General features: G+C 32.5%; 3 protein-coding genes across 4 annotated transcripts; 1 reads left to right on the forward strand and 2 right to left on the reverse strand.

The window, feature by feature from the left end:
- The first annotated feature begins 3,863 nt into the window (after window positions 1-3,863).
- On the forward strand, window positions 3,864-5,960 carry LOC102579473 (calmodulin-7). Its single transcript, XM_006339172.2, has 2 exons — window positions 3,864-4,098; window positions 5,338-5,960. The coding sequence occupies exons 1-2, from the start codon at window positions 4,023-4,025 to the stop codon at window positions 5,709-5,711; spliced, it is 450 nt and encodes a 149-aa protein (XP_006339234.1). The 5' UTR covers window positions 3,864-4,022; the 3' UTR covers window positions 5,712-5,960.
- Window positions 5,961-7,621: 1,661 nt separating this feature from the next.
- LOC102580115 (ubiquitin-conjugating enzyme E2 22) lies at window positions 7,622-12,778 on the reverse strand. 2 transcript variants are annotated; one of them, XM_006339174.2, is made up of 7 exons: window positions 12,549-12,778; window positions 10,471-10,592; window positions 10,152-10,296; window positions 9,997-10,074; window positions 8,838-8,950; window positions 8,641-8,744; window positions 7,622-8,103 (listed from the first exon to the last, which is right to left on the reverse strand). In XM_006339174.2, the coding sequence occupies exons 2-7, from the start codon at window positions 10,471-10,473 to the stop codon at window positions 7,755-7,757; spliced, it is 792 nt and encodes a 263-aa protein (XP_006339236.1). In that variant the 5' UTR covers window positions 10,474-10,592; window positions 12,549-12,778; the 3' UTR covers window positions 7,622-7,754. The 2 variants fall into 2 exon arrangements, with proteins under 2 accessions (XP_006339236.1, XP_006339235.1); XM_006339173.1 differs by lacking the exons at window positions 9,997-10,074; window positions 10,152-10,296; window positions 10,471-10,592; window positions 12,549-12,778 and adding exons at window positions 9,416-9,493; window positions 9,571-9,715; window positions 9,890-9,900.
- A 5,724-nt stretch (window positions 12,779-18,502) lies between these two features.
- LOC102580660 (COP9 signalosome complex subunit 2-like) lies at window positions 18,503-26,514 on the reverse strand. Its single transcript, XM_006339175.2, has 12 exons — window positions 26,378-26,514; window positions 26,085-26,177; window positions 24,153-24,231; window positions 22,484-22,724; window positions 22,300-22,374; window positions 22,066-22,200; window positions 20,293-20,480; window positions 19,737-19,805; window positions 19,566-19,656; window positions 19,350-19,484; window positions 19,063-19,175; window positions 18,503-18,825 (listed from the first exon to the last, which is right to left on the reverse strand). The coding sequence occupies exons 1-12, from the start codon at window positions 26,385-26,387 to the stop codon at window positions 18,735-18,737; spliced, it is 1,320 nt and encodes a 439-aa protein (XP_006339237.1). The 5' UTR covers window positions 26,388-26,514; the 3' UTR covers window positions 18,503-18,734.
- Window positions 26,515-27,030: the final 516 nt, after the last annotated feature.

A 27,030-nucleotide genomic window follows, 5' to 3' on the forward strand; every position in this document is an offset into this window, starting at 1 on the left:
GTTTGGACATTTTCATGGTGGATGCAACTTCTATACTTAGTGATTTCCTAAAAAACTTTAAATAGATTTTGAGTTTGGATCTCTCTAATTTTAAATTTTAATATTATAATATATTTTTTAATTAATTGTTATTGGCCCACGGGCCGGCCCTACCTATATTTCTCAAGCCTCACAAATCAGCAGACTTATTCAGGCCGGGTTAAAAAGCCCTTTTTCTAAATGGGCTCCAAATTTTTTAGCCCAGCCCTATTAAATCCCGGGTTAGGCCAGTCCGGCCCAACATGCCTAGACCATATTGACGGCTCTACCCTCTGTCATACTTTTTGGACATTGGTGCCCCTGTCGTCCAAAAATTAGAGCACCCTTTCCACTAACAGACATATACGTGTCATAATTTTATCCATCGATCCGGTATTTATTAAATATCAGATGAACGGATAAGATTGTGTCACGTGTCCCTATTTAGTCTTCCGTTAGAGTGAAGGGCATATATGCTCTAGTTTTTAGACGACAGGAGTACCAATGTCCCAAAAGTACGATGAAGGGTGTCTACATACCATTTACGATAGTTCAGGTATATATTTATCCTTTTTACCCGCTAACTTATATATATATATATATATATATATATATATTAATTATGTGTATTTTATACAACTCTAGCTAGTTTTTGGGGAGGGTGGCTATTTATAGGGATAGAAATACCTAATAGTTTTTGTTATATCAAACGTTACCCTTGCTTATTAGTAATCGAGGGATTATGAGGTAACCATTTTTTCTTAAATAATTTAGAATGTTAAATCTAAACCACATAAATATTCAACAAAAAATAAAATTGAAAATTAAGATGGTAACTGGTTATTATGAATTAATGTTATTTGATTGTGTAAAAAAATTTACACAGTCGGTAGATATTAGTTAAACTCACTGAAAATTAAGATGGTAAATGACTATTACCTATTAATGTTACTCGAGCATATTAAAAAAAACTTATATCATTAATGAATATTAGTTAAACTAATTATAAATTATTGAAATAACGTATATCTTGTAATATTTAATTTTGGATTTTATGGACACTTGGATGAATCAGATTTTTTTAAAGTTAATTCCTAATGAAATGACATTTACTAAGTTTACGTAATTGTTTTGGCAATGTATGTCACATCTGTTAAATAATTCTACACACGTCGAGATTGAAAGTGAAACAACAATTAATCTACTATATTAAGGCTGAAAAAATGATTTATAAGAGTTAAGAGCAAAGATCTTTTTCACTACTTTTTGTGGATTTCTCGATACTCGAGAATTCTTAATCCTGTTTTCGATAGATTCACAAACTCAAGTAAATTATATAAAAAGAAAAAGTATGCAGTAAAAGATTTGTCATGCTCAAAATAATGAAGAAGAGCATAATAGCAATAACAAAATAATATACGATAACTAAAGCAAATTAAATAACAAGTAATACAAAAATTAAAGAATGATACAAAAATAATAATAATGATGATGAAAAGAGAACTAGCGCTCGACCTACTAATAACTACTCCACTTTTATCATAAATTTTCGACCTCTAAATCATCTTATCTACTTATGTCCTCAGTAAGTCATATTATATCCAACCATCTCTTCCTAATATTTTTCCACCTACTTCTACCTATATTTATAATCATTATAGTCAATCTCCTCATTGGACAACGATCTATACATCTTCAGTTCACGTGTTTGAACCATCTCAAGTAAAAAAAAATATATCACATTTTGTAAATAACGTATAAAAATATTCCAACGAGTCGCATTAACAAATTACTTATCTTCATATTTTTTTATATAAATATATTTTTTATATAAACATTTGTGATTCTTTATTTTTACAAACTTTTAAATATACATAATTTTAAAAACTATTATCGTTCTAATTAAAAATAATAATCTAAAAGTTCATCCATAGTTTAGGTTAAGAGAAACAAATTCTAATTATTCATTGCTTGACGTGACAATCTAGAAATTATACTAATCCTTTATTCTTTTCTTTTGGGAGTATATATGCTCCTAACTTTTCTATACAATTATTGTTTGCTAATCCAATTTAATTATTTTTCTTGGTCAAATTAAAAAACAAAAACAAAAAGGGATTCCACTACTATAAAGGAAAGTTTAGGCAGGGAGAATATTTTTTATTTTTTTTTCAAATTCTACTTTCATTTCATTTTTACCTAGTCTTTACACTAATTTTTTTTAAAATTTTACTTATCTATTTTAACAAATTAAAAAAAAAGTTACTTTTTCTTGTACTAGTTTCAATCAAATTTAGAATTTCAAAAAAATGAATAAGAATATATTTCTAATTAACTTTTTTAAAAGGGTGTGTCAGGTCATTTCAGACCAAATGATATGAAACAAAGAAAGTAAATAAATATCAATATGAATTGCGGTGTAGAGTGTTTCATCCTTAATCATAAATTTCGAGTTTAAGTTTTGAATACGGAGAAATTTTTATTAAAAACGACACACTTAAATGGGTCTTGCAATACACGATTCAAATTAGTCAGAACTCTAATATGTAGTTTGGAGAAATCCTACGTGGCAGCCACAGTTTGCTTTAAGTCAATGTAAGCATTCCGCGTATGGAACGCGTAACCGCGTACTCACCTAATGGAAGAGAGAGAAAAATGGGCCCTTTTTATTCTTTTGTTTTTTTATTTTATTTTATTTTTCTAAAAAAGATAAAAATTGACAAGTCATTTTCTATGGAAAAAATATGAAAAGATCTAAAACACACGTGGAATGCAATGAGTGGTTTCATAGATGATATATGGACCTATTTTACCACCTTTCATATTACTCAATAAGTTTTTTTTAGTAGTATTATTTAGTTATCGCATAGTTTTTTATTCTTTAATGAGTATTTTTACTTGGTTGTATTTATTTTGTACCTTGCTACTTTATCTTCCAATCATGTGTCGATTACTCTCTTTTTGAATGAAGGGTCTTTTGAAAATAATTTATTTATCTTACAAAGGTCTTTAATCTATACATGTTTTGCTCTTTCCAAATTCTACTTATAAGACTATATTCAGTATATTACCATTGTTGTCGTTGATATTAATGTCTTTTTTGTTGTTTCCTTCTCGGTATATGCTATGATGCCTAACTAATCTTGATTAAATCCAATAAAACATTCTTTGCTAATGACGATTCGATTTTTAACATTCGAATTATAAAATTTTAATTAAAACTGAAGGAGTACTTAGAATTGCAGTGCAATATTTGATGATTCATTTAATGATGAGATATCTATTATGAAGAGCTTAAATCAATTTGTAAGTATGGACTTACGTGACTTTCACAACCTAAATACTTTATTTTATATTTTAGAAAAAATGGTGGATTAATTTAGAAAAATGGAAGACACATTTGATATGATAACTTGATAAGCACAAAAGAGTAGAGAATATTGGAATTAATGAAAAATATCAGGTTGGTTAAAGAGATGCTTATATACATGTTATATAGAATCGTATAATTTATGTATCTTAAAATCAACGTAAAATATAATCAAACTATCTCAACGATATTCTTTCATCTATCTTCAAATGAGATCATTATATCTTATCTAATGTTATATGTCGTATATATACATTATAGTATCTACATTATACGATAGATTTTAGCGGTCCAACATTCATTATCTTGTAATACTATTGATCTTATTGAGGGGTAAAGAGGGAAAAACGGACACATCCAAATAGATAAATCAATCACTATCCGTATATAATGTAAGGAGAGAGACAAAACTTTACAACTTTTGTTATTTATTCTTCTTTTTTATTCAAATTCATTACTTTTCATTTATTTTTTGAAAATTTACTTTAATTATATTTACCATGAAATCTGTAGTTTTTGGTATAAAAGCAGCAATCTTCTCATAATTCCAAAATCCATACAGAGCTGAAAATTTTTCAAAAAATTTGTGTGAAATTCTAGAATCATCTTCTCTGTGATTACTAGAAGAAGAAAAATGGCGGATCAGCTTACTGATGACCAGATCTCTGAGTTCAAAGAGGCTTTCAGCTTGTTCGACAAGGACGGAGATGGTTTGGCGTCCTTTTTTTTTTCTTTAAATGTGTATATGTTTTGTGTTTTTGATGCTTATAGGTGTATGTGGAATCTGTTTTGTTGCAGATCTGACGTTTGATTTGAAATTTTGAATGAACTAGTTGATTTTTTTGGTGACAGGTTGATGTATGAGAATATTCAGTTAGTAAATAGAGGAAAAAATAGATTTTCTAGCTTGTTGAAACGTTAAAAATGAATTAGAGAATATGGAAGCTATGTAGTTTGATGTTACGTTGGTGAATTACTGTTTTTTGCTTATTAATTAAGAGTTTTTTCGGTATCATGAGATCTCATGTTGAAAAACAAGTGATTTTTTTTCGTTTTTGGTGAATAGAGTTACCTGATAACTGCATCCAAAGATTTGGCCGGTTAGTTGGGTTGAGAACCATGAAGTCTCGTATTAAGAAGGTGCTTTGGTTGATAGAGTTACCGGAAGTGCTTGAGAGAACCCTGGGGCCTCAGGTTCAAATCACAACAGAGACAAAAATACAATTAATTTCCTTCCATCTGTCTTAACTTTGGTGGATAGAATTACTTGGTACTTGTTGCTGGTGGTGGTGGGAGTTGAGAGGTATTTTATGGAATTAGTCTAGGTGTGTGTAAGTTGGCTTGGATATGACGGTTATAAAAAAAAAGGAGTTACTCCGTACTCGTGTTGGTGGGAGGTAGTGGAATTAGTGGGACTTGTGTGTGTCGGAGGCCGTGGAATTAGTAGAGGTGCGTGCAAGCTGAACTAGACCACGATAATGAAAGAACTTAAAAGAAGAAATTAAGAGCTATTTCAGAGAAGCTGTGTTGTAAATTGGATTATACATGGATTGAGAAGTGATAATTTAATTTGATGAAAAATTTGGCCTTTATTACTGGCTTCAGTTTGTGTTAAATGCTAACCAAAATCCTCCCTTTTTTCTAAATCTGTAGTAGCTTTTGTCTGAACTCATTGATTGGGACGAACAATTAGATGAATGATTTTTTTCATTAGTTATTAGGGAAGTGTTAAAAGATATTTATTAAATGTTGATAACAGTGTTAGTAATGTTGTTATGTGTTGAAAAATTGGTGATTTTTTTTTTGTGTTCCTTATTTTCTGGGACATGAGTTGAAAAGTGGTGTATTTTCTGTTTTCTTCTGTGGACAGTAGCTTACTGATGTTAGGGTCACTGAGTGTGGTTTGTTAGTTTTCGTGCAGTAAGCTAATCGTGAAGCTTTGTATATAGGTTGCATCACGACTAAGGAGCTTGGGACTGTGATGAGGTCGTTGGGACAGAACCCTACTGAAGCTGAACTCCAGGACATGATAAACGAGGTGGATGCAGATGGTAATGGAACCATCGACTTCCCAGAGTTTCTAAACCTCATGGCCAGGAAGATGAAGGATACTGACTCTGAGGAGGAGTTGAAAGAGGCATTCAGAGTTTTCGACAAGGATCAAAATGGCTTCATCTCAGCTGCTGAGCTTCGTCATGTGATGACTAACCTTGGAGAGAAGCTTACTGATGAAGAAGTCGATGAGATGATTAGGGAAGCAGATGTTGATGGTGATGGACAAATCAACTATGAGGAGTTTGTTAAGGTCATGATGGCCAAGTAATTCCACCATCCTCTTGTTACATTTGAAGTTTAGACTTGTCAAAAATGTGAAAAAAAAGCCAAAAATAATTCATTGGATAGGATCTTATCTAGTATAATGTAAGTCTTACCATCTCGATGTATTGAACCTTCATTGAATGTAATGTTTTATTGTAAGGGTGGTGTAATCTCTACTTATTTTCTTGAAGTTTATGTACTTTCTTTGATCCTCTTAGTTGATGAATGCAATTTTATGAGGGTAATTTCCTCATCGCAAAGTGTTTTGTAAGGATTCATCATGTATTGACTAGCTTAGTACGCAATGTACCACCCATTTCATGTAGGTTTCGGGTAAGGGCCAGCAGCCCAATACTACAAACATATGCTATCCACCCTGTTGCAAGTCTGAATTACAGTTTAACTTTATCGTTGCTTCAAGGTTCCATTGGTATCAACCGTTAAAACATTTTAATGGATGATGCAGGCAGCAGAGGCTTGTGGGAAAACTAGAACTGACATTACCTATGTTGTGGGGTTGGTAAGCCATTATATGCATGCTCCTTGTCAAGCACACCTACATGTAGTATATAGGATCTTGTAGTACCTCAAAGGTTATCTTGGCAAAGGTATGATCTATACTAATCATGGCCATGGGAGAGTTGAAATCTATAGTAATGCTGATTGGGGTGGGTCAGTAGAGGACAGGAGATAAATTAGATATTTATGGAAAAAATAACGATGTAGAGGGAGACTGAAAAGAAGGCTCGACCTATAGGGAGAGTGGTGGGCAGGGCCCCATAGAGATGTTGACATCTGGGTTCACTTGAAAAACTAACGGAGATAAGGTCGATGATCAACTTCAGGATGAGAAAAGATCGCTGAGAAAGCATCTTGGCGAAGATAAAAGAGTTCAACACCTGATCGAAACAAAGTCCGTATTCTTCCTAAACCCCCTATTCTTAGCATGGCGGATATTGAATAAAGGGGTGACCGAGGGGGTACTGATTTGAGGGAAGCATAAAGGAAGAATGGAAAAATTTTCTCGCGGACAACAGTGCTCTGGTAGAAAATTTGCTCTGAGGATACGTATGATAACAACACCCACCTAATGTAATGTGGTGTGGAAAGGCAAGGGCAAGCGATAGAAAGGATAGTCCCTCGCGCGAACTACTACTACTAGAAAAATGGTGAGACCATTAGTGAAGATGGACCAAGAAGGATCCTATCCTAAAGGAGAAGGAGGAGGAGTAGGAGCTAGATTTAGGGACGGAATCGAATGACTACGAGATAAACAATGAGACAAAGGAGAGCACTTAGACGAGTCAGCCAAGAAGAAAGACCACCAAAAGTAACGACCACCAAGATAGGCATAGTAATTCGATCTTTTGATCACCCATTTTTGGGAGCTTCTGCCTTACACACGGAAGATTGGATTGCCTGAATCATGAGTCTTATATATTGATAAAAAGTTCAGAGAACAATTTTTTATGAAAATCAAAAAAGAATTTCCGGTCATAAAAACATAAAGGCATGAATTGCGCAAGAAGTTTTTTCGATTAAAATGACATGCAACTCAAAGGACATAAGACTTCTTGGTCAAGCCAAAAAGATTGCCGACTGGATGCTCCTACCCCACCATGCCTAACCCTTTATCTTACCTTAAGAAGAAAGAGGAGGTAGGTATGAAGCGTGGGACAGAATGCAAGAAGTGCATACAACAGATAACCTTAACCTTAAGGAGTGGTGGCAACCCTCTTGATTGATCAACGCGAGTGGCCGCTTTCTTGATTGATCAACGCGAGTGGCCGCTTCCTTTCCGTTGGTATCAACCGTTAAAACGTTTACCCTAATTAATAACATCTCCATTTATATAAAGGAATATGCATATTGCACACTACAGACTGAAGATGAACCATATAAAAACTAGAGAGAAACAACTGAAATTATCAATTTCATTTATCAGGGCAAAATACAAATTCAATTCTGCAGGATTGTTTCTCCCATCTATCAAACAAAAGCAATAAAGAACAAAGGATTTAGTCACATAAATCCATTAAAAACAAGTTTATAATCTCTTCAAGCTTTTCTTTCTCGCATCGATCTTCTTTTTGTCTGCAGGGAGTTTAGCCAATCCAGCTTCCTTCTTCATGGTCAGTGATGGTGGTGCTGCTGACCCACTAACTGCTGTGTCCGCAGTTAGTGGCTGGTCAAGATTGTTTCCTCCTTTTACAATGTTAGCTGTAGGGGCTAACGGAGAAGGCTGTTGGAGAGGTGCGACTCCAGATACCAGAGTCTTCTGATCAACGTTACACAGTGAAGTATGTGTCTGGCCAACATTTAGGGCTGTCGTTGACTCGGAAATAGCTCCTGTTTTTAACTTAGTCTTTGGTTTAGCATGAATACTGGTATAAAGCCTGCATGTTTAAACACCGAGGGAGCATTAGACGGTCAGGAAGAACATTCAAAGTGCTAAAACGCTACTTGAAACAACAAAGGTAGCCTATTTTTTCATCTATTAAGGGCGGATGACGCAGGGCCTAAGTTGAACCTACGACCACATAAACTATGCTAGTCAGCCAGACTGGCTTAAGTCTGTATTAAAACGTAGTCATCGGATTTACGAGCAGGAATTCCAGGTTTTTACAACTACAAAGAGGAAATGAGCATGAGTTGGTTCACTTGGATCTTCTTTTTTTGGTTATACTAGATATATCATTTTCCAATTTGATTTCTGTTGCAACCCTTTCAAAATGTACTTGTAGCATTTCTATTAAATGCACAAAAATAAGATCAACTTAAAGCACAACAAAACCATGTTGGCACCATAATATAAAGACAGTTACATGTAGGATAATCAAGCAGGACAGTACAAATAATTGCAACAAATCAGGTATGGCGATGCCAAATAATTATCAAGGTGGCATGAAGTGAAGCTAGTCGGGCTAACTCACCTTGCATGTCTAGCATACTCATCATAATTATCAAGAAGCATCTTGCCAGCTTGCTCATTTAGCGCAGATTCCGGAAATGGCTCGATAAGTAAACATCTTACCACCTGTTACAAAACCATCAAGGAAAGGATAATGTCAATTCAAACTTATCTCCAGAGGAGACTCAATTTTTACTTAGAAATAAAACAGAAACTTACCATGAGAACATGTCGTAGGCCCAAACTAGGACTCCAATCTTTTTTCAAAGCATTTACACAAATCTCGCCATTGGAGGCAATGTTGGGATGAAAAATCTTGGTCAGAAAATAACCTAGAAAAAAAACGAAAAATGTAAATTATGCACTCCATATTTGCTTAGCAATTGGCAATGAGAGATCTCCTCCCAGAGATGCCGAATGTTGCAATGCTTCAAGTGGTAACTGCTATTAAACTTTTCCATGAGAATTGACATAGGAATTGCAGCTAGTCCCAGAGAACAATATGCTCACAAAAATAATGCCAAGAAATTTATTTACATCAACAGCTGGAGAGTTCATGTAGAGCCAAGGTACCCCAGAAAGTAAAGTTACTTGACCTATTTAAATGAGTAGAAAGTGAAAAAAAGTTCCTAAAACGAAATAAACGGGGAAAATACAACTTAGGTTCTTGAATTGTGATCAATACAGAACCAACTGATTGAAACATCAAAAAAAAAAAAAAAAAAAGATACAAGTAAAGGACTACAAAACACGTCACACTGGTAAAACTTTGAAAACATTGCAATGTTGAGACAAACCTTTGGGTGGGGAATGAGGGAAATCATGTGTCAAAATCAACTTCATGCGGAATACCCCATTCTCATAAGGAGTCCCAGCTGCAAGGTAGATAAGGAGCAATTAGAACAAGTGTCATGTCTCAAGAACTGAAATATGTACAACAAACACAACATACCTGGACCCTCAATATCAGCAAATATGGTTGAAAAATCATCATCATTTACACCTACTTTGATGCCCTCAGGAGGAGAATCATCAAGATTTTTCAATTCCTTTGCCAATTGTTTTATCACGTTTGGTGGCAGATTTTCATTAGTTGCCTATGCCAAAAAAACAAATTTAGGACAAAATCAATTGACAAATGGCAAATTACCATACTAAATTACTTATCACAAGATAAGGAAACAGAAAAAAAGAACTAATTCATTTGGATCCAGGAAGAAAATGACATAAAGAAACCTAGTAATAGTAACACATTGAATTCGATGAAATACCATAGCCAAATATAAGTAAAAAAAAAAAAAAAAACAGATACAAGTAAAGGACTACAAAACACGTCACACTGGTAAAACTTTGAAAACATTGCAATGTTGAGACAAACCTTTGGGTGGGGAATGAGGGAAATCATGTGTCAAAATCAACTTCATGCGGAATACCCCATTCTCATAAGGAGTCCCAGCTGCAAGGTAGATAAGGAGCAATTAGAACAAGTGTCATGTCTCAAGAACTGAAATATGTACAACAAACACAACATACCTGGACCCTCAATATCAGCAAATATGGTTGAAAAATCATCATCATTTACACCTACTTTGATGCCCTCAGGAGGAGAATCATCAAGATTTTTCAATTCCTTTGCCAATTGTTTTATCACGTTTGGTGGCAGATTTTCATTAGTTGCCTATGCCAAAAAAACAAATTTAGGACAAAATCAATTGACAAATGGCAAATTACCATACTAAATTACTTATCACAAGATAAGGAAACAGAAAAAAAGAACTAATTCATTTGGATCCAGGAAGAAAATGACATAAAGAAACCTAGTAATAGTAACACATTGAATTCGATGAAATACCATAGCCAAATATAAGTTGATGTCCTAGGAGCAGTTGGCAACTTTGCTGATGAGTTATCAGTGAAGCACGTAGTTTTAGCTGGTAGTTTAGATGTTTAGACAATCAAGCTTATGAAAGAATCCTGCAAAAGGGCCAGAAAAAGATAATCAGAATACAATCCTTCAATTGTCCAACCAATCATAAGAAACAGGCAAGTAAAGATCTGTTCAAAATGACAAGGCCATCTTCAAGAAAATTGTGTCAATCCACCAGATGTGGATAATATGTCAGAGAATCACAAAATTGTCAACACAAATACAAGTCCATAGACTCCTCTTCTCCATATTAGTCCATACAATAAGACAAATGTCTAAAAGAGTCTCTGATTCTCAAAGAAAAAATAATATACTTGACTGTTCCAATCACACATACAGCTCTACTTTTCTCAGTTTCTGAACTTACACCTACTTGGTGGCCTATCTACCCTCACAGGATAGGGGTAATGCTGCGTACACACCACCCTCCCTCGATCTCACTTAGTGAAATTACTGTTGTACACTACCTACTTGGGTAGCACTAGGGAATGGCTTTTTGGTTAATAAGCTCCACAGAATGCAACTCTTGATTTTCAATATTGTTCCACTACATAAATAAAATTCCCTTCACAATCAGGACATCAAAATCATGAAATATGGTAGCTTGACTAGTTTCAGCATAAAGTCAAATGTAAAGACATCACAGAGTGGTATAACTAGAAAATCCAACCACTTGTAAGAGAAATGTTAGATGCCGAAGTATCTTCATCATCACTTCGTAAAGAGTGGTCTAAAACTACTTGATACTGAATGTCAACAGAAACAATGGTAGTACTGAAGCTAACAGTGCTACAAAGAAAGATTAGGCAAAGAATCCAAGCACCCAGCCAAAAGATTAGTCAATTGGACCATTGATATCTAGAATGGACAAATTCATAGTCGATCACATATTCCCCAATCTGGTAAATTCCAAAAAGGATATCGTTAAACACTAAAGCTCACTTTGGTACTTCAACTTAGTACACAAGAGTCGCTAGTATGGTAATCCTGACAGAACTAACAAAACTATTAGGCTGTTTGCTGCCTGACCCTTAACAATAGAACATCTTAAACAGCAGAAACACACCAGTTCATATAACCGCCCTCAAAGAAGGTGCTTTAGTTATTAATAGCTATCACAAGCATTAAGATTACAAGAATGATTACTTCGAATGAGCAAACAACATAATAGCAGACAATAAGAGAACTAACAGCACATCCAGAGAAAGAAAAAAAATTGGGATCCTAGCCAAAAGTTGGACACCATGGAACCGGTAATCAAAAGGAGCAACTTTGAGCTGGAAAACTCATGTTGAGTTCATAACCCCATCAAAATTAACCAGTGCCAAAATCCTGTATGCACAAGGTTCTCTAACCATGTTGACAATAATCCACCAACCTTTCTCTCAAAATTCAACTCCAAATATAATACTCCATAAGACAAACTAAAACCCTAGAAATATGACATTTCAAATGCTTACTCGTATGGATGATTGAATACTCAAAATATCTTGACTTTGGTAATTTCATCAAAGGGGATAAATCAAAAATTGCTCATCACAACCAAAGTCAAGACTTGAAACAGACACTTATCTATAGCCACTTTAAAATCAAAATCAAACACCCAATCTTCCTATTTACACATATCACAATGCACCAAGATAAACATTAAAGAATCAGTAAAACACACACAACACAAACACAATTGGAATCTTCACCAATTGAAAACCTAATCAGACAAGCAAAGAGATCCTACACCTTAACAATCAAAACCCAAACCACAAAGTCCAACCATGAAAGCAAACAACTTTACATACACCCTTTTACAATTAACATCAAATGAAGCACCGATCTGAATCAAAACTCCAAGAAATCACAACCCCATTTCTAAAAATCAAATCTTTATTACTCCCAAGTCAAGAAATCAGACACTCACAATCAAGATTGATGAAAAACAGTCATCTAGATAGTGCTGGAAACAAAATTCAACAAATTTAAAGGAACCCCAGATGGCAAAAACTCACCTTTAGGCCTCTAGAGAGAGAGAAATGAAAGGAACAGAAGTGGGTAAATGGATTAGAGGAGTAAGGTGTCTATTTGCTTTCCCTTTCTCTAACTTGGAACAACACCCACAAAAAATCCAGAAAGTGATGCCTTTTTAATATATCATTTGATGAATTTTGGATTAAAGAGACACTGATTGATGTATATGTATATGTATACGTTACACACCAACATAGTCCAGAGAGGAAAGTATAGAATATAAGAGAAAAATAATGAGAAAAAACATTTGTCTATATTTTTAATTTTTGAAAAAATTAATTTAAATAACACCTCACCCAATCGTCGGGCTATTTGTGTAAAGATCTCTTCTTTTTTTTTTTGAGGTTAAACTTGTGAATAAGAGTGGAAAAACATAATTTAAGTTTAACCTTGAAAGTATTGTTTTAACTTGAATATCAAATTTTGCTTCTGAAAAAAAATAAAGTGGAAGGAAATAGAAATATATAATTTGAGGTTTTATTATCGTTCTGGATGGTTTTATTACGATGAGGAAAATAATTCATTCTTTTATTGCATTTTCTCATTTCAGAGTCGAATTTATCGAGTTTGATACAGTAAAAATGAGTTTTGATCTAGTTTCATAGATAAGTTATGTTTTACATGATGTTCATAGTTTTAAAATTATACATGAATCAAGATATAATGTGTAAAATGCAAATAATTTATGTAACTTCGGCATCTCTTGGCCAAAGAAATCGCTAGATAAAAATCTTAATAGAGAGAATTAGAAATATAAAGTAGCAAGAACTGAGGGGGGGAAATCATTCTTTTTTGCATTTTCTTGTTTCGGGTGTCGAATTTATAGAGTGTGATATGGTAAAAACGAGTATTCATCCAGATTTCTGAATAAGTTATGTTTCACATGATGTTTGACTAGGTTCGTAGTTTTAAAATTTATACGTGAATCAACATATAATATGTATAATGCAATTAACTATGTAACTTCGACATCTCTTGGCCAAAGAAATCTCACGATGAAAAAAAATCTTAATAGAGTGAATAGGGATATAAAATAGCAAGAACGAATGAGCAAAAGATCACGTTGACAATAAAAATGTAAGATAGAATTTTTAATTCTTTTAAGAACGTAATTGTCGTAATTACTCGACGAATATGAAAACAATTATCATATTAATTGCTTATAATCCTTTTATGAATACCCTTGATTATCCTATACCAATAAATTGAAAATCAATGGCAATTATTTGTTGATTCAATAAGGATATCTAAAATAGTTGGCATGGTCATTATGTCACACTCTATTTGACAAAAATGCCTCTATGTTCCAATTGTAGGTCCATCTATGAACAAATAATTGGGTAGCTTGTACTTAAATTTATTTTTTGATAAAAATAATTCTCAATATATTTTTATAACATTTTAATTCGATATGAGAAAGATATGCTTGAATGTCTAATTTATACACGAGACTTATAATTTTTAATATATTATAATTTCAAATTATATTATCTTTTTATATCGTAATGTTTAGATCAACTTATATATACCTCCACTAATACGATAATAATTCAATTATCAAGCCTACATAACACCAACATTATCACCAAGCTCAAATGACATATTTTAAATATATAAAATCAGATATAGTTAAGTTCATTAACATTAAAAAATGATTAATTCCAATTAACTATGATAGGAAAAGTTTTACAATCATTGAGAAAGAGAACTTAATGCCTATTAATTAATCAATAATAAGGATAAGGATGTAATATTAATTAAGTCCTTTGGTAGTTGACTCATGCAAAAGCTAGCTGGATAAATTCCATAAAAAAAATTAGAGAATATATTTATTTGAATTAAATATTATAATAATTATACTATTTTAATTTTTTCTTCATCCATTTTGTTTGTCTTACCTACCATTTAGATAATTAAATATTATTTTTTTCAAATAATATCTTGATATTCTGAATTTTATATATTTGTTATACACTTTCTAAATATGTATATTTTATTTCAAATTCTGTATCCGAATTTACACGAACATAATTAATTTGATTTCCGTACTGTGAATCGAGTCAAATAAATTGAAACAAATGAAGTATAATTTAATATTATATAATAAAGTAGGTATTTTATTTAATATATTAAATTAATGAATTAAAGGTCCGAATATTGTCGGGTTATGGGCCATACCAAATACTGTTTAGAATTCAAATTTTGCCGACACTTTTGGGCTCATTTATTGACCGTTGGAAAGTCCAATGCAAAACTAGCCGTTGCCCTCTGCCAGCCTTTTATTATCTTGCATTTTTTTATATAAAAAATAATATTTTTTTTTATAAAAAATAAAAAATTATACTTTATTTCATGACTATGTTAAAGCATATTGAAATTTTTATGCGGAAACGTTAGACGATTATCTAAAGATTTTATTTTTGAGTAAACTGAAATCTTATGAGAAAACGTTAGATTGTTGTCTAATTTTTTTGTAAGTTATTGTAAACATTAGAGAAGAACAATTTAATGTATTGTTTGTAAGATTGGGTAATGTATAAAGAAAACGGTAGATCATAATCTATTGTCACCCGAAAGGGTAATTATTCTAATGTTAAATTTGTACGACTTTTAAATGATAGAGACGAAATTTAAGTGGTGGTGTTAATAAAAAGGTTCATCGGACGTTGAAATATGTATGTGGTCGGATTGTTTGTATTTAGTTGTTTTTAGTCGAGGGTCTTTTGGCGATAACTTCTCTATTTGTATGAGGTGAGGATAAGATCGGTGTATACAAATCCTCTCCAAATTTCATCTATGTGGTTTCGCTGAGTATATTATTATTTGTGTTTAGTTGACTTATATAGAAGTTGAGGTCTTTTAGAATTATATATTTTTTGTGAAGTGTGGTGATCGGATTGTAAGTACTATGTATCCTTTGATAAGAAACACTTTATCCCCAAAATAGGCCTTCTGGACACGACTATGAAATAGAAGGACTCTAAAGTGGATATCGAATACCGAATAAAAATTAAAATAGAAAAATAATTACAACTATGTAAGAGATCAATTTTACCCTTATGCTATCTTAACTTAAACAACTATGCCACGTGTTATACAATAGGCATGATCTTGCTCAGGGCCATGACCATTAGGAGCTCCAACTAGAAGTATAACTAGAGATAGTTTATATTAAATTCAAAAATAAAGAAGTAAGTTTGAATTTTTTTTACTCGAAATACCTAAAACATGGAGTTAACCTATTTCACATTAAAACTTTATTAATATCGTGATAAATACGAGATGATTTGCTAATAATAAGATTAAGAATGAACCAAAAGCATATCTAATTGTTCTACTAAGGCCTTTTGAATGGTGTAAGCATAAATTTGGACCTTTTCAATAAAAAAATAAAAATTATAAGACTAATTTGAAGCATCTAATCTCTTCCAAATAAATATTAGGATTTTCTTAGTTGTTAAAGAGACAATATGACAAGAACTTTATTTCATTTCAACTATTAGTGGCATCATTTGCTTTAAAAAAGAAAATTAAACAAAAAGTAGGTTGATTAGGGAAATAATAAGGCATTAATCTTTAATTACCATTAATCTGCATAGAGATTCCATGTTTCAAATATTTAATTTCTTGTGAAAATATTTAAATAACCATCAAACTTTTTGCATCCATATTTGGTTTCTATTTCTAATTCAAGTGCACTAATAATTATAAAGATTAATCAAATTAGACTACTATTATATTATCGTCAATCTATCACAATCTTCTTCATTTATTTGAATTTTAGATCAATCATGATTTGTGATGCTTTTACTACTCGATATTTACACTAAGCTGCAATCTTAACAATTTTAAAATTAAAGAAAATATACTTCACTTAATTATAACTAAATGATAAACGTGTGTTGTGAGATATGTTTGTATTCGTTGGTTTGATCTAAATACTTTTTAAAGTTAAATTTTTATTGTTCAAATAAAAAAAAATAGTCACATCAAATAACTTGGTAAAATAAATTTATATAGGAGTAAAATTAATGTTACATTTCTTGTTGCTTATATATAAGCTTCAACGAGAAAAGGTATAATCTATCCAATAATTGGGTTTTCTTTAACAAAACCATTGAAGTCAGGACAAAGCCACACACGATTACAACACACATTATCGAGTTTATTACAATGAAAAGGTACAATCTATTCAACGGTGTTATTTATTCAGATTTTTTTTACTATTAGTATCGTTTGGTTGGGAACTAGTTATCCCACGATTAACTATCATGGGATAACGTATTCCACCACTATGCTATAAATGGTGCGATAAGTTATCCAAACATATCAACCAAATAAGACATCTAAATTTTATCCCAGAACTATTTTTTCATCCCATGACTATTTATTCTTATCCCTCACACCAAACGAGCCCTAAGAGAGAACATAAAATACATCATAGCATAAAAAAACTTGACTAATGTAGTGAATTTATTATAAAAGTTGACTGTTATAAAGATGTTTGACCGTACGTCTTTCCTTGAAATGAAGAATAGTAATAGTTAATTTTTTGATATATTAATTGAGTCATAACATTAGTTTTCTAAGACATGGTGATCATTTCTTTAACAACAAAACCCAAAAAAAATTTACAAAAAAATCTTAATTTTGATATTAAACTAAATGAAAGTTAAAATAAAAGCATGCATCACTTAATTATAACTAAATGATAAATGTGTGTTATGAAATATATGTTTGCATAGTTGGTTTGATCTAAAATCTAAATATTGAGTAGAATTAAGTTCTTACCTTTCAAATATCGAAATTAAAAAATAGTAACATTAAACAATAAGGTAAAATAAATTTCATATAAGAATAAAGTTTGTAATCGCAATTAAAACAAGGAGGGTATTTAGGCATAGTGATTGCCATAGATTGAGAAAGAAATAGAAAACTAAGAGAAAAAAGAATTACTATTACTTTTTCCATTTTGTTTGTGATGTTCTTCAAATGTATAAGAAACTTCTTAATTTATAGGGATGTAATTATTAATTTTTTTCCTTTTGTAGAATATATTTTCAAATTTTGTGCATAGAATATGTCAAAATTTCTCTTATGGTATAACTAATAATGAGATGACTTTTTAAAATAGAGTCAAACTTCTTTATAATAATATTGGTTGTTCAAATTTTTTGGTATTAATGTATTTTCAGATTTTGTGCATAGAATATGTCAAATTTCTCTTATGGTATAATTATTAATGAGATGACTTTTCAAAATACAGTCAAACTTCTTTATAATGATATTGGTTGTTCAGATTTTTTGGTATTAATTTTTTACTATAAATGATTATTTATGATCACTTATAAATTTCATTGAAGAAAATTGTTTTCTTTTAGATTTCTTTGTAAAAATAATGATCTCTTATAAAGAAGGACATAAAACTTAAATAAATTAGCAAAATGCTAAAAACCCAAATCTCCTTTTCTTTAAATCTTTAATAAATATTGTTATTGAGTATATATGATATAACATAACACGATACTAGGAAAAAGAAAAACTCGATTGATATAGTGAAACTTATAGAGATTGACTATTATACGAGATCTGATTATAAATGAAGAATAATGATAGTTAAATTTTGATATAATTGAATCATAAAACTATTTTTTCAATAAACCTTTTAACGTATTCTACCATTAGTTTCAAAGAAAAGATTCTACCTTTGGTTAAATGATAAACATATTGTGAAAAACATGTTTTGCGTTCATTGGTTTGATCTAAATACCGATCGGGTGATAAGTTTTTACCCCTTATATCAACAACAACAACAACTACGCCTCAATCTCAAATAAGTTAAGATTTAACTCTATGAATCATCATTTCTTCATTTAAGCTCATATCATGTCATCGTCATCATCATAATAAATAAAATAATTTGGTAAAATCAATTTTTATAAGCTCACAGCTTGTAAGAGATTGCATCAAAGAAAGTACTCAAATTCTTAAAATTTCTCAAAGAGTTCAATTCAAAAATTGAGGATGGAAAGTACAAAGAGCTAAATTTGTGAAGTTGAAAACATAAATAGACAAGAGAAACCTAGTAAACTTTTTCTTCTTGTCCTCTTTGTAGCTGGCTTCTAATCTTCATAAAATAAAATAAAAACTTCAGTTGAATACTGATTTTACCCCACTTTATTGCTAATGGTTTGATAAAGAGACTGAAATTGTGTGTTCCATCTATCAATAGCTGTATACTTCTTCATCCCCTTTGACCTGAAATAGCAAATATCCAATGAAGTTCAATATATTAGAGAAGGAAAGAAAAAGGGGAACACGGGATTAAGTTATATACACTGACAATGGTTTAACGTGTGATAAGCAAGTTTAGTACAATCTTTTGCTAGGTTATTGATCGATGGTTATCCGAGAGATTTATATGTAACTACATTATGTGTGATGTGATATGCATTGAACTTAAACTCAAGGGGAGAAAAAAGACAGTGGATGAACCTGTCGCAATGCTCCAACAATTTGTTTACTTGGTCAATATGACCTTGTATCCGGTTATCCAGTATCAGTGACACCAATAACGTTTCCACTTCACCTTCTGGTACGTTAATCTCCTGAATGTAGATGAACATGGCAAATTTCAGTTCAACAGAGGATTTCTCGGATACATATAAGCAGGAAACACACGAATAAAGAATCGACTACACAAATGGGAGGGGGGAAACGGAAAGAATTTGGAGTACAGATTTCAATTGCTGGATAGAAAAAGGCATGAGGATTACTCGTACCTTCGATATGAAAGGAATCCTGATCCGTGTATATGGTTTAATGAGTTTCAGCAACACTTGAGTCCTTATATTCTTCAACAAGTCCTCAATATAATTTCTAATGAATGGATCATCCATGATAGTTTTTCTATTGCTCTGCAAAAATCCATTTTTTTAATCTGTTATTCTTTCTAGACTAGATGTGATAACCAATTAAAGGACCCTAGTAATCCTCACCTTAAGGATTTTCTCGAATTCCAATATCTCATTTCGTTGATATGCAGCAATCAAATTAGTCATGGCCAAGATTTCTGGGTCATTTTTGTACCTGGAATACGGTCTTGCTAAGTCAGAATAGTGAAACAAAATAAGGATAATAAACTACATGCTGAATGGAAGTTTACATACGGTTTTGCCTCCTGCCCATCAAACGGATTAACTTGTGATTCCATAAGCATGTTGGCCAACACCAAGTATCTGCAATGTTTTTAAAAAAAAAGGAGCTTACACGACTTTTGAAGGTGGTGAAAAAAAACTTCTGAATGTAAAAATGCTGAAATATCAGAGCAAACTCATATCCTGAAACTTAGGTAGTGCAAGCTCTCTTTTATACTTTTTAAGACGATAAATATTGAAATTCCTAGAGAAGCCTAAAAACTATTGGGCGCACCTTGAAAATTGTAGATCGAACAGATTTTTACATATTCAAAAGCTAATTTTCACTAGCAAATTGAGGAATAAACTCATGATTGCATTTGTGATGGGCACTTCTAGTGATGCTCAGCCGTGTAGTTTATATCTCATACTTGTATAATTCACCACTTTAGTATAACTGAAGTTCTTATTTCCTATTAGTTATTCAACCAACTAACAAATATAATTTATTGCAAAAGCTCTAGTCACCCATGGAGAGGTCTTCCTAAACAGAATAAGAGAAACAACTATAAAGCAACTTTTAACTTACTTCAGGCACTGTATGCGCCGTTGATTACCAGCTTCATCGTAGTTCTTAAAAGCTTCAAAGAAGTCAGTAGCTGCCTCTGCCCACTGTCTTTGTGCCATATGCATTTTCCCACCACACTCACGGATTATTCCCATTATTCTAGGATGTGGGATAGCTGATTTGATTGTAAGAGCCTTCCCATACAATTCCTATCATTAAGCATTTTACCAGACATGTCAAAGGAAAATAAACTTAAGAGCCACTACTTGTAAAAAATAATTTACAAAAAAGAAGAAGCTAAACAATATAGCATAAATCGATAAAAATAGACTTAAGACTCTTGGAAATAAATGTATAAGTATCTCCAACAATATTAACATCATCACCAGCACAAAGAGCAATGTAATCGCACAAGTAGGATTTGGAGAAGGTAGAGTGTATGCAGACCTCACCCCTACATTGTGTAGGTAGGAGGCTGTTTTTATTAGACCTCAGCTCAAGGCAAGCATTTGTGTAGGTAGAGAGGCTGTTTTTATTAGACCCTCAGCTCAAGGCAAGCATATACATAGCATATATGCAAACATAATTAAGTAATTTAAAAATGTAAACTAGCTATGACAGCCTCTGCTGACATTTTAGTGTCAGAATTATTTTATTTTATTTTTACCCTCCCTAGGAGGCTCCCACCCCCTTTTGCTCCCTTGGTGACTCGAACTCGCAACCTTTGGGTTGGAATTGAGGGGTACTTACCATCTGAGCAACTCCCTCTAAAAATAATACTCTAAAAATCAGAATTGTAAAAATCATGTATTTTACAAGAATATCATGATACATGTTGGATATTCAGTATTGTAAGATATCAATGGATCCACAGAATGAATAGGTACAACCATAAGATACCTATGGTTAATGATTCTAATGATATCATAGTGTACCTATCACCTATAGAAAAAATATTGCTTTGGATAAAGCAGTTGCCAAGAGATACTAAAAAAACCACCAATTCAATCACGCAGATTAATTGAAGACAAGAGATGAAGCTGACTAGTCTAAAGAATCTCTTATTGGTTGGACTAAAGGTTACAAAGAAAAGAGGTTAACCCACTTTACAATGTAAAGTTATCAGATAAAGTCCAACTCCCGACCTCCCCCCACCCCCAAAAAAAAAAACAACTTAAGCACTTAAAATCCTAGACAACTATTGATTGTTTGATCAATAGTAGCACTAGTATGAATCAAATAGTAGTGTTTGCTCTAAAGATTCTGATAAGTGGTTGGAAGTTTGGGAAACCAGAAATTGCTAAAGATGGAAAGTAACTTGACACGCACATACTAAATTATGTCAAAGATAGGGTTTCCTCAAATATAAGATTTCGTGGAAAAAAACAGAGATACCTATATTATATCTATTGAAGGCCACACAATATGCCTCTTAACATGACCTTCAGATTCCTTAATTACTAATTAGTTTGAGTACCACCACATACGGCTGAACTGTTCTGCAAAAGCATACACACTTCAAATCCTAGAAGTACAGATATGAAGTGATATAATAGTCTTCAGCGTTTAGAAGAAGAAAATGTGCTTTTACAAAATTTAATGACAACCAAGTCATCTGTATGTGAAAAGCACTTCGAACAAGTTGCTAACAGTTATGTTCATCTAGAATCTTCAATAATACAAATGGCGTATTAACTTGTAAGTTATGATATGTTGGTGAAAAATTCAATAGATATCTCCCTCGAATTATCAAATAAAAGTGAGGAGGTACTAGGATTACTCAAAATGACTTACCTTCAGCTTTTTGTTGTTCTTTGTCTCAGTGTACATTTGAATTTCAATAGCATAAACCTCCAAGAGCTGAGTCCCTTTCTTTTGATCATCAGTACCATCAGCTTTTTGACAAGATCTGTGAAGCTCCTTCATAATCTTCCGTGGGTAAAATAAAAGGAATTATAGAAAAGAGTCAACCATGATAGCTTTGTAATATGTGAAAAACTAAGGATGTATATACAAACGACACCATACCTTGTTCATTTTACCATACTCACCCATGTCAAACCAGATCTTGCAAAGCTTAAGATTTGTCTTAAACCACAACCTCTGCACATTGACAATTATTTCTTTAGCAAAACATCCATGAATAGCAAACCAACCTTCACCCTGGAAAGGGAGCAGATATATGTTGTAATCAAATAATGTATTATCTTACTTCATTTTTAGCCTCTTCAAGGGCTTTCAGTGTGGTTTCATAGAACTCCCTCAACAAACCAACATTCTGACTAGCTGAGCCAGAGACAAAATCCATTATGTTGTTGATGCACTTCTCGCTGTAATTTCGCGTTACCGCTGATATAATATAAGTAAGCATTTCCCTGTAAGCGTCCATCATCTGCTTATACCTCCCTAAACGATAATAAATTTTGACTGTCTGCTTAAGAGCTTTAAAACCCCTAATCAAGACACAAGAAGGAAGATCATAAGCCATGAACCCATTGAAATCGTAGTGTAAAAGCAGTTCAATGTTGAAAATTGGGACTGATGAAGATAATGCAATATCCTAAAAACAAATTCAAATTAAAGCTGATACTGATCAAATGGAATATAATGCCAAAAAAAGGAGCCAAGACCTAGAAGATTGTTAGGAAAAATGCTATGTCATGTCTTATATACAACTCATTACAAACATCGCCATATTATGTTTCAAACCATACGCTTTGATAAGAAAATGGACCTTGGGTCTTAGTCAATTTCAGAAGCTAGCTCATGAGTTGAGAACCACCCAAGAATATATAAGAAGACCAGATACCCACCCCAAAAGCCAACGTGGGAACTCAACACTCCCGCACACCCAGGTTTGGACATCTGAAGAGTGGACAATATAAGATGGGGCCCATGGATAAACAATGAATTGGGATGGGACTAACTTTGATATCATGATAAGAAAATGGACCTTGGGTCTCTCCGTCAACCCCAAAGCTAGCTCCTGAGGTGAGGATTGCCTAAGACTAAAAGGAGACTAGATACCCATCCCACGTGGGACTCAACAGGCTTGGTATGGTTTATCCAAAAGATGTTAAAATCATATCACATAGGAACACATAAAATGTTTAACTAGATTCAAACTCTCTTTTCTAGCTGATTTGCTGTGATAAGGCTCGAGTTACTAAAAGACACGGAAGACGTCATGACAAAATTAGATAAACGTTACACAATGCATCCTCTATTTGACTACTTCATAAAATAGTAGATATCCAAAGTAAATCCACAAAATTGAAGATAGGCAAATGGGTAGCATGGAAGAGATCTAATAAGTAATTAAAAGTTGTTACAAGGACTACCAAATCCTTTTCGTTGCACCTTTAATAGGTAGTTCTTGGAACAACTTTAGTTACAAGGTCAACAGTCAACTAATAAGTGGATTTATATCAGTTGACTCTATCAACCTACAAAGTTGACTGTTGTTTCAGCACTTTATCGTCAGTACTCAAGTCCTTTGTTTACTTGGTTACTTTCAGTTGGAATATTATCTAAGGCAGTTTCTTTTTGGTCTCTTAGGCTTTTCGTTTTGTGTCTGATAGTTCTTTTGGCATGTAGCATCCCACTATAAAAAGCTTGGGCAGCAAGCGTTAGAGAAATTATTACCACCCAACAAGTTTTGATTTCCAGCCAGTGAGCTCAGTTCAAAAGCATGATTTTTTCTTGGGGCTCAAATGTTAAGTAGTCAGTAGGTTAGATAGGCCTACAAACTTTTCCTTCTATTAAACAGATTTTGCATGTAGCATAGTTTATGTATGGGAAACTAACCAACAACACCGATTTCTAAAAGAAAATTAGTAAGACCATTGGAATGAACTTCATACTCATAGGCTGTAAATTACCATTCTGCCTTCTCAGGTTCCATTTGTACCACCTCCGCGAATCCCTCAAGTGCACCCTCTGGATCCGTCTCAACCATACCTGGAAATCAGGGCAATAGAGAAGAAGCTCTAGATTTAGAAAGCAGGAATGAAATTACAATCACTGTAATATATGTCGAACTAAAAATGACAAAATAATGTATTACATAAACAAAAGTTTCAATTTACATAATCAAAAGTGGATACTGAGTTAGCCAGCACATACATGACACAACTGTGCCCCAATCACAGGTATAGTAATGACAATTTCTTCCTTGTTATGATGTTATCTGTAGAACTCAGTTTCTTCACCGAAGTTCTAAAAAACATTTGCTGATGAAATTCATTTCAAACCTCTGCTGGAATCAAGAGAAATCAAGGGAATGGAAAGTTGCACAATTTTCCTTTTAAGTATTAGGTTTGCAAGGAGAAAGAGGAAATAATGTAGAGGAATCCAATATTTGTTGGACCAACTTCTTTAATTGAATAAAAAGTGTTAAAGTTAAAATTTCATAAAAAGCAAACTCAAGTTACTTCACGACCCAGAGATTAAGGAGGCTTGTCAAAAGTTTAAGGGTATGATCAAGTCAAGAGAACCATTAAGAATATTGTGCAGGAAAGTTTTAATGATTATAACACAACTATTTGGAATCCCAAGAATTAGAAAACTTCCATTATTACATGTAGCTTAGACTCCTTTATAAGAAGGCCGTGTACATGTTATTAACCACTCAATTCAATAAGAAGTTCTCTCTTGTTTTTCTTGTTTTTTTATATAGCAAGATTGTTAAGTAGAGAAACTAAGAAAAAAGTTGATAGGAAGTGACCTTCCAACTTCTATAGTTGAGCACCGATGGAGAGAATAATTTTAGGAAGTAGAAATAATTTCATTCAGAAAGATGGAAAGTAATGGTGTTAAGTAAGTACAGAGTAGTATAATTCCATTAAAAAGTTAAGATAGATTGTATTTCAGATTTTTCATTTTGGTATAAAGAAGTTTGGGTAGATTATACTGAACCAATCTTACAGTTTTTGGATCTCTATTTAAGTTTTACAAGGTGATGCCTAGTTTTGTGTAAATACTGCTTCCATATTGTTACCTTTATCAAAAATAAAAAAGGAGAAGTAAGAACGGAGTAGCAATGGGGTCGGAAAACGGTAAACCCTTGTGACACTTCATTTATTTAAATGACTATGGAGATAAAGCATTGATGAGGACAGGTGATAAAGGCAAAGTATGAGGAAAAAGATTTTTCAGTACAAGAACAGTAAATACTATCCATGGTCCAGGACAACCTAATTGAATCTAAGTAAAAGTTTACCAACTTCAAAGTTCAACAATTAATGGAGAGACACTTGTGTGCTCTGATTCAACTTTAAGTTATCTATTTCACATGTACCATGTTTTCACAAGATTATCTCTAGTTGACGGAGGCGGAGGTAGGTGGGATCAAGAGCTGCGAAAAACTACATTGTATACATAAGGTTAAAATTATCTTTTTATGTTTATATACTATATGTTATCTTGACTTCTTATGTGTTTACTTCTTTGTATTTTTTAATACCCTTAGTGAAAATACTCGTTCTGCCACTAATAGTGGCCTCCAAAATTATTAATAAGGATAACCAGCAAGTGACTCAATCAACAACATTAGCTTGTGAATTATACAAAGATCATTGATCATCATCATCAACAACAACAACATACTGAGTGTAATCCAATTACACTAGTGAGGTCTAGGTAGGGTAGGATGTAAGCACACCTTACCCCTACCTTTGTGGGGGTAGAGAGGTTGTTTCCAATAGTACACTGATCAATGTTTCAAAATAGCAGATCAACCATCAAATTACCCCAGAAAACCCAACTAACATGGGGTGTTGTAGCTGATAAATTTGCACAAATTTCATAATTACCTTTTGAATTGTAATACTGATTCTCAATATCAACATCCTGCTCCTCCTGGTCCTCGTCCGAATACTCAAATCCGTAATCCTCCATATCAGCATCTAACACATACAAATAATATCAGTATATACGTAAAGAAACAAAACCCATGTCTCAAAATTTCATCTTTTTTCTATTTACACACCAAAATTTTACTTTTTTCATAAAAAAAAAACTGATCAAACTTTGCAGAAATTTGGGCATATAGCGGAAAAAACTCCAATCAAATTAATTTTTTTTAATATAAAATTGAAATTCTGACCTGAACCCATGTTTCGTAGAAGAAGTACAGAGCCCTTTGATTTGCTTCGTTATGGATTTGTGAGAAAATCAGAGTGAATGAAGCTTCGGGGGATTTTGTGTTCCTTTATATTTCTTCTAAGAATTTGCCCAAAGGCTATATATAAGTATTGTTTTTATTTTAAAAAATGGTATTTTGAATTTGTTTAAACCTACTAAATAATTGTAATATAAAAAATGCACTAAATGATTAAATAAAATATGAACAGCTACGATCAAATATATATATAAAAAATAAACGAAATATAAACGGTCAAGATTAAAACATTCATTAATCGCAAATAAATGAGACTTTGATGGGCCTGAATAGTAATAATGGGAAAATTGTATATAATAACAAATTATTAATTCAAATTAAATGTTATAAACATAGTTTGATTTAATTATACTTCATAACAAAGTGTTGTTATTAAGCCTCTCTCTCGCTTTTATACAAAACAAATGTATAAAATGTGTTTGTGTTTGTATAAAGCAAAAGAAAATTGTATATATACATTATTTTCGTTCCCCTCTCTCCCCTCTCCCAGATCTCGCTCGCCACTCTCCCAGATCTCACTCGCCTCTCTCATTTTATACAAACACAAATGTATACATTGCGTTTGTGTTTGTATAACG

This window comes from Solanum tuberosum, unplaced genomic scaffold, assembly GCF_000226075.1.
Source record: "Solanum tuberosum cultivar DM 1-3 516 R44 unplaced genomic scaffold, SolTub_3.0 scf00008, whole genome shotgun sequence".
NCBI classification, from domain to species: Eukaryota; Viridiplantae; Streptophyta; class Magnoliopsida; order Solanales; family Solanaceae; genus Solanum; species Solanum tuberosum.

Coding starts and splice junctions, on each gene's coding strand:
- LOC102579473 (XM_006339172.2), top strand. CDS start 4,023: ATGGCGGATCAGCTTACTGATGACCAGATCTCTGAGTTCAAAGAGGCT. Junction 4,099..5,337: donor GTTCGACAAGGACGGAGATG/GTTTGGCGTCCT, acceptor CTTTGTATATAG/GTTGCATCACGACTAAGGAG.
- LOC102580115 (XM_006339174.2), bottom strand. Junction 8,951..9,996: donor CCCTCATTCCCCACCCAAAG/GTTTGTCTCAAC, acceptor TTTTTTTTCTAG/GTTATTTTCTGACCAAGATT. Junction 8,745..8,837: donor GCCTACGACATGTTCTCATG/GTAAGTTTCTGT, acceptor GTTTTGTAACAG/GTGGTAAGATGTTTACTTAT.
- LOC102580660 (XM_006339175.2), bottom strand. Junction 24,232..26,084: donor TCAGTATTACAATTCAAAAG/GTAATTATGAAA, acceptor CCTGATTTCCAG/GTATGGTTGAGACGGATCCA. Junction 22,375..22,483: donor TTGAAGAGGCTAAAAATGAA/GTAAGATAATAC, acceptor GTCAATGTGCAG/AGGTTGTGGTTTAAGACAAA.